Source organism: Vicia villosa, linkage group LG6, assembly GCF_029867415.1.
Source record: "Vicia villosa cultivar HV-30 ecotype Madison, WI linkage group LG6, Vvil1.0, whole genome shotgun sequence".
NCBI lineage: Eukaryota > Viridiplantae > Streptophyta > Magnoliopsida > Fabales > Fabaceae > Vicia > Vicia villosa.
Window position 1 is genome coordinate 106657797 of NC_081185.1, and position 7233 is coordinate 106665029.

General features: G+C 32.0%; 1 protein-coding gene across 2 annotated transcripts; it reads right to left on the reverse strand.

Annotated features, from left to right (window-relative positions):
- Positions 1-224: 224 nt before the first annotated feature.
- Positions 225-3860, reverse strand: LOC131612044 (protein PIN-LIKES 6). 2 transcript variants are annotated; one of them, XM_058883864.1, is made up of 11 exons: positions 3710-3860; positions 3333-3611; positions 3143-3222; positions 2437-2561; positions 2136-2257; positions 1699-1902; positions 1446-1520; positions 1234-1334; positions 896-948; positions 606-794; positions 225-451 (listed from the first exon to the last, which is right to left on the reverse strand). In XM_058883864.1, the coding sequence occupies exons 2-11, from the start codon at positions 3522-3524 to the stop codon at positions 330-332; spliced, it is 1263 nt and encodes a 420-aa protein (XP_058739847.1). In that variant the 5' UTR covers positions 3525-3611; positions 3710-3860; the 3' UTR covers positions 225-329. The 2 variants fall into 2 exon arrangements, with proteins under 2 accessions (XP_058739847.1, XP_058739845.1); XM_058883862.1 differs by having other exon boundaries at positions 3690-3834.
- Between the last annotated feature and the right edge of the window lie 3373 nt (positions 3861-7233).

Here is a 7233-nt window from a genome sequence, read left to right on the forward strand (position 1 = left end):
CAAATATTCGGTTTTTGGATCAAACTCAGTCTTAAAAAACCGGTTCGTAAAATAATAATTGCTTAAACTTTACACGACCTATTCAAACTGTATCTCTAACCAACGTAGAACTTGGGCTTCTTCCGTTAATTTTTTCCAGCTCCTCTTGAAAAGGTTCTCTGGTGAATTCATCAATCAGTAGAGACAGAATTCAAGATCAACAAATAAAGTTACACTATATCAGATATAAGATTTTCTCCACTAATCTAACTTTCAAATGAAAAAAATTTATGGTATTAAACTACAATATTATTGCATAATAAACATGATATCTATTTATATGCAGAGTCTCAGAAGAGTATGCTAAGGTATAGAACAATCCATCCAGCCATTGATATTACAGCAAAGATATGGACCCAGAATAAAACAGCAGCTGCCTCTCTTCCACACCCTCTTAAATTAGCAACAGCACCTGTGAACAAGTAAAACACTATATGTTAAAATCGACCTTAACAGTATTTGTTATACATATGAATTAAGTAAAACACTATATGTTAAAATCGACCTTAACAGTATTCACTACCAGTAAGAACTAAGACTAGGACACAGATGGTTGTGCTATATACCTGAAAGGACAGATGTTGGCATTGAATGCTGAAGTAGTAGAACAAATCGAAACATCTTATCATTGGGGGGAAGAAAGCCGAGCTTGTCAGCCAACATTACAATTCCAAGTCCAACAGGAGGCACTAAAACTAACCGCGCAAAAACAATAGCAGCAGTTGTTCGAAAACCAAGTTTCGAACTTCCAGGTCCTGCAACCAAGACCAAAAACCAACCATGATTCATTTAAATGTTTCAGTCAAAAGATTTTGAAACATTGTTTGATAATGAGAATACTATGAAATGAACTTACCGTCGATAAGGTTGCCTCCTAAGGCCAACAGAATGCAAGGAATCATGGCCTCCCTGATCACCAAAAAACATTTAGATATTATCACCTATAATAACTTCATAAGTATTACACGATGACTTCGGATGATAGAAAATAATTTGTTATCAGTATTATAAAACTAAGATACTAAGGCTCAGTTCCATAATACATACTTGTGAAGTTTATCGGTTTATAAACAAAATTGAGTGTTTTTCTCGAAATATTTGTTTTACGAGAAGATTTTTTTTTTAATGAAAGGAGGATAAGATATATTTTTTTAAACCAATAGAAGAACGAAAAGAAATTTTTAATAGGCATACCCAAGAATCATGCAACTGTCGGTGAAGAAGAATAGTGGAGCATCGGGCGTAAGGATCAGTTTCTTCAGAAATGGGACTGCACCAAGTGTCATGGCTAGAATCTGCAAAACATGTGTAAACATTAAATCAAAACCAGCTCTGCTAATCTACTAAACTAGTTCACAAACATTACTTTTAACATTCATGTACAGATTCAATAAGGAGAAACTCACTGATGCAATGATAGGGGGTTGAAGAATTTGCTTAAGCTTCAACTTGTCGTATATGAGTGCTAATATAAGTTTAATCTGCATCAACAAACAAGTCAGAAGCGTTAGATACATGAGATAATCAAACCATCCCCTACCCAGATATTTTGGAAGTTGGACTTGAAGGAAATGAGAAGGAAACTTAAATACATTTCCATTGAAATTTGAGAACATAATTATGAAATTAACATGAAGCTGAATAAACTGTAAATCACACCTTTGACTTCCCTGAATTGCTTGAACCTGCTAAATTATTTTCCTCCTCCTCCTCCTGAGCAATCAATGGTGCTTCTTCCGGTGGACCGTCACTCTTTGGAGTACTGTTCTTTAGGGGAAGCCTTTCATGATCGATGTCAAAAGTCCCCTCTGGAGGAGGTGCCAACATATTGAATACGTAAGTGTACAGGATGATAGCACCAACCTAAGACAAGTGAGAATTAAAAGCTCCCAATTAGTACTACCTTTTTGTTTCAATGGGAGAAAGATTTCTAAAACAATATAAACATACAAACTAGTCTAAATTATAACAAAGACCCTGAAATAAAGAAGTTATAAACTAAAAATTGCTCGAATAGTCAACAAATTATAAGTCAAGGCACATGATATCATCAACTAAAACATGATGTCATGGTCTACAAGATATCTAGAACTTACCCATTGGCCGAATGAAATATAGGCAGTTCCATCTGTGCTACATTTAAGAGAATCTCCGAAGGGATTATTTGGGTCACGACATAAAGCACCAATCAGGACAAGAGGCACATTCCCAATATTCCCTGTAAAAAAATTGCAATGACATGATTCAAGACTGGGTAAAACAACACATGACGGAACACCAATTTCAATTGCGTTAAGTCAATCTCATATCATGTTACATTCATTAATTCATTCTCTTCATATAAAGGTGACAAAGTTCAAGTATCAAATAAAAGAAAATCAAGTATGATCGCATTACCGATTCCAATATGGATAATGGTGAACTTGAAGAAAGGGTATGGTGGACGAACAATTGAGGCAACTATAAAACCAATTACCGAGCCTGAAATTGAACTCAAGACAACATTCATTGGAATAAACCACCTGCAAAAGAACGAAATATCAATCAATTGGTGCCTACATATTGTCTGGATACAATTTCTGAAAAGTTCAATAAACATTATTATACTGCTTCCTGCAGCATTAAGGTTTTTTTATGCCTACGCAATAGCAATGGAACCTCAATTGTGCCTCATTAGCTCTATTTAACCGCAATTCTCCACATTATCAGTTATCACATTCACAGCATTTGATCTCAATTCTCCGTAAAACATCCCAGTTCACAACTATAGTTTAAAAATTTGTTGTATAACAAACTTTTGAGAGAACCAGTGTAAGAAGTTGAAGTTAGTTTCGTGAATTTTTTTTAAAGGGCCATATTTAACCATAAATTAACCGCGGAATATGTGTATTTACCATATCTAAATTATGAAAAAGTGTGAGACCCTATGTTCAAGGCCGCCTTGCACACCCTCAAAGACGGCTCTAAATGTCAGATATGATTGATTGACCGAGTAAAACATATTAACGACAACACTACATATGAATCAAATCATAATCATTATAATTATTGAAAAAAAAAAGGAAAATCTAAAGTTGCGAATGAGTTGAGTACTATCCCATACCAGTCAAGCATCTTCTGTAAAGTAACAGCTTGCCCTAACTGAGAGAATATCAAACAAGGTAGCAACAATGAAAAAACCAGCTGCAAAAATCAAAAGTGAATTTCATTAATTTAGTTATAAATAAACACATAGAACATAAACAAGAACAGTACACAGAGACATAAATAGATACACATATAGATATACATACCCCATTCAAAAGCCTTCTTCCAGAAGCAGGCAAGATATTAACATACTTAGAAGCCATAAGAAGACCTAAAAAACACATAGTGAAAACTTTAACTATCGGCAAAACCGCTATTTTGATTGACCCCAACACTGATTCTCCTCCTCGATTCTCATTTTCCAGAGCCGACAGTAATCTCTCCATTGTTCCCATCATACGTCGTCGTTCCACAATTCCTATTCCAATTCCAACACCACAATTCTCACTCTTCAGTTTCTTCTGAAACTACACAGAATTTCATGCCTTCAAAAAATAGGTTTAAAAATTAGAAATACATCAAAAATCATAAACCTAAAAAAATAAATTAAATCAATAACTGACAATTGAACTCCTTTGCTTACAAAAACTGCAGATGAACCTAGCCAGTGTTTGATTCAAGAGAAATTTGATTGAGAGTGAGAGAGAAAGAGAAAGAGAGAGAAACAATCTAGAAATCTAAAAATCTAAAAATAATACTAATTTAATAAGGTTCATGTTATTATGTTATATATTAGGATGAGGTGTAACTATAAAAGTCACGTGACTTCAGCGGCACTGTCACGTGACGGCATATGAATACGATTCATATTAGAAACTTTTTTTGTTCTGTTTACATTCAACCCCAAAAGACATAATAATCGAATAGTTAGTTTTTTAATTATAAAATTTTAAATCTAAATCTAAGGTAGTAAGGTTTAATTATTTAGCCAACAAACTTTCTTCCTTGAAATGAAAGAGAATGGTAGTTGCAAACACGCCAAAACAACAGCTTGTCCCACATATATAATTACGAAGTAGTACTTTTTAGTATATTAACAATTTTCTGATTTTTTATTTTATTTTTGTTGGTTTTCTTGTGACAAATATTAATGGGTGTTTTTATTTTATTTTTATTTTATTTAGCCAACAAACTTTCTTCCTTGGAATGAAAGAGACTGGGTGGTTTTCTTCTGATTTTTTACACTTTAATGTTGATTTAACATTAAAGTGTAAGCATTAACTATAGTCACATTCCAAATGAAGAAGGTAACTTTACCTTTCTTTTCGTTCCTGGCATGTTGAAACCTTACATCTGTGTCATTTCTATTCTCGCGTTTCCAGCGTTCGTTCATTGTATCTAGACTGCTTCATATATTACTTCTTTTTTTTTCATATAATTTTGACTTTGAAATATCAGTACATTATTTACAGTATTTCTTTTATGGAAAATATAAATTACTGTTTCAAGATACTTTAAAACAAAATTAAAGAAATACTACTTTCAGTCTTTTTTTTTTATTAGACACACTTCACATTTTTAGATTAATTAAATAATTAATGTAACTAGTAAGTATTTAAAACCAAATACATTAATTAATTAATGAATCTAGAAAAATCAAGTGTGTCTTATAAAAAGAAACGGAGGGGGCCTTTTTATGAAAATTTAGGTAGATTGTAAATTGAGATATTTTAGTTTTTTGAAGATTTTTATTTGAAATTCTTAAAGAGAAAAGCGGTAGTGTAAATTAATTTTATACGGTGAACCAATTACGACCATGTATTCAGTTACATCACATTTTAATTTAAAAAATAATATATCAGATTATTAATTTTTAATTGGATGACAGTATACAATTATTTTCGGTGCATATCCATTAAACTCATTCTTAAAATGTATATTTACGAGTTAGCAAAAAAACTCATTTTTTTAATAATGTTTTGTATTTATTCAATTTAATTTCACTTGTTTTTTAATTAATTAATTATTATTAATAAGAATATTTTAATAAATATTGTCAATTTTTCAACAAAAATATTTTAATTAATATTTTTTAAAATTTTGTATAATCTAAATATAACATTAATTAAATATGAAACTTTCACTTAAAATTCTTCAACATGCGGAAAATGAGCTTTAAAGAAAACTCTATGTTGTCATAACATTATTCCTCCTCCTGTTCTCATCAATGAAATCATGCGACAATGCTTGGAACCTATCAACCTAAGGTTTTGAAGCTATTTCTTTGGACAAGGGACTTTGTACCTTCAACACTTAAACAAACATTTGCTCAGGTCTATATCAAAATTCATGGGTTGTCTCAAGAGTATTGACAACCAAAAATCATTTTTGCAATAACTAGAAGTATAGAGACACCAATATGCATAGACTCTACTTCTAATAAGACTTATTTTGAGAGAGATTTTGGTCAATGTGAGAGTGCTTGTGGATTTAGATATGATTAAGGAATTTAGTTACAAGATTATTGTGGAAAGAATTAACTTTGCTTTTTTTTTTCCGTGGAGATTAAATATGGGAAAGTTTCAGAGTTTTGCCATTATTGTACTTGTATTAGTCACTCTTATGGAAACTACAGAAAAAGGAATTTCACATAGATAATAAAGTTGACAAGACCAGTTCAAAGCCTTCAATGGGCTAAAAAACAATGTATGTTGGTCCACTGTCGCACACGGGTCAAAAACGAGTTTTTAAACAAAACCTAGTAAAAAGGAAGCGACACTCGAGTATCTTATTATGAGGACTCTTTATTATTGTAACCAACGATTGAAATAATTGGGGGGTGTTCGATTTCGATTAAGAAAATAATTAACAGGATGTGATTACAATTACGAATAAAAAGCTAATATGCTAATTCAGTTCCTACCTATCATTAATTATTATAACTTCACTGCCCTAAGCGGATCCTATTCTTGTTCGATCACAATATCAAATAAGAAGTGCAATAATATTATAAGAATTATGTTTCTGTTTGCCGAATTAAGCAATTGATTAAGAATAAAGCGAATAACAGATTAAGCATAAGGTAACAAGCAATCAAAATTAGGGAAAATAAAATTAATCGAACCAAACAAAACTATTCTATGACAAACCCGATTAAGTAACCGATAAACACATAACAAAATTGAAAGGAATAGAAATTAGATCGTAAAGTTATATTAATCTCAAAGTGGTATTGGAACCTGAATACATCAGATCAACAAAAGCGATTAGTTCTCATAAGTTTCAGCTGCCTAAAGTAAAATTTGTGAGTAATAGATAGGAGAGCGTCAATAGTACCACGACAGACTTAGCTTAAAGGAAACAAGGAATTCTAGTTCTGATCCTAACCGGGTCGAAAAACATTAAAACCGGCCCAAATCAAGTTATTTTCTAAAATCTGAAACTAAAACAATTTATTCGAGTCTTTTGCACTCCGAATCAACTTTTGTCTTCAACACAAAAATTGTAGTTCTTTCTCTTAGCTTTCCAATGCATATTAGAAAGCGCAAAATGGCATCCCGTAGTTCCAGTTATGGTCTTCACAGTAAAATGTATCAATTAACTATCTATGCTGAAAATAGGGGTCCATAAAAAATATTCTTGTAGTCTTCATTTCTTCAACTTCTGGATGAGATCTTTTTCTTCTTCAGTAAGCAGATTAAGAGCAGCAGCTCTTGTATGAATTGCTTCTTGTTTATTGATCTTCATCTTCTTCTTCTTGAATACTGATCATTGAGCTTGTAATGGCTGATGACACATTGATGATCATAAGTAAACATGAAACACTGTCGAGCAGCAACTCAGTGTATTCAGTTTCTTTGTCATACAACATGAGAAGTGTATGGTTCGATCAAGTATTTGAGAATTTCTTATAACTCCATTGGAGCATTCTGCAAAACATGCAGGATTTTATTTTTCACTCTTTTTGATTTTCTTTTCATTGGGTTATGATATGTATTTCAACATAATAGTTTTATCACACACTTTGTGTGTGTTGCCTCTGTTGGAGCAGCTTAATTAATCTTATGCTTATTTTCTTGCTCACGCTGTTTCCCTCTCTTTTCCATATTTCTTCTATCATAGATTTGTTCTTTTTATAGAAGTCTGTTACTACCATTGAAATATTTC

Coding starts and splice junctions, on each gene's coding strand:
- LOC131612044 (XM_058883864.1), bottom strand. CDS start 3,524: ATGATGGGAACAATGGAGAGATTACTGTCGGCTCTGGAAAATGAGAAT. Junction 2,562..3,142: donor TTACAGAAGATGCTTGACTG/GTATGGGATAGT, acceptor GTTCTTTTGCAG/GTGGTTTATTCCAATGAATG. Junction 795..895: donor AGGAGGCAACCTTATCGACG/GTAAGTTCATTT, acceptor TCTTGGTTGCAG/GACCTGGAAGTTCGAAACTT.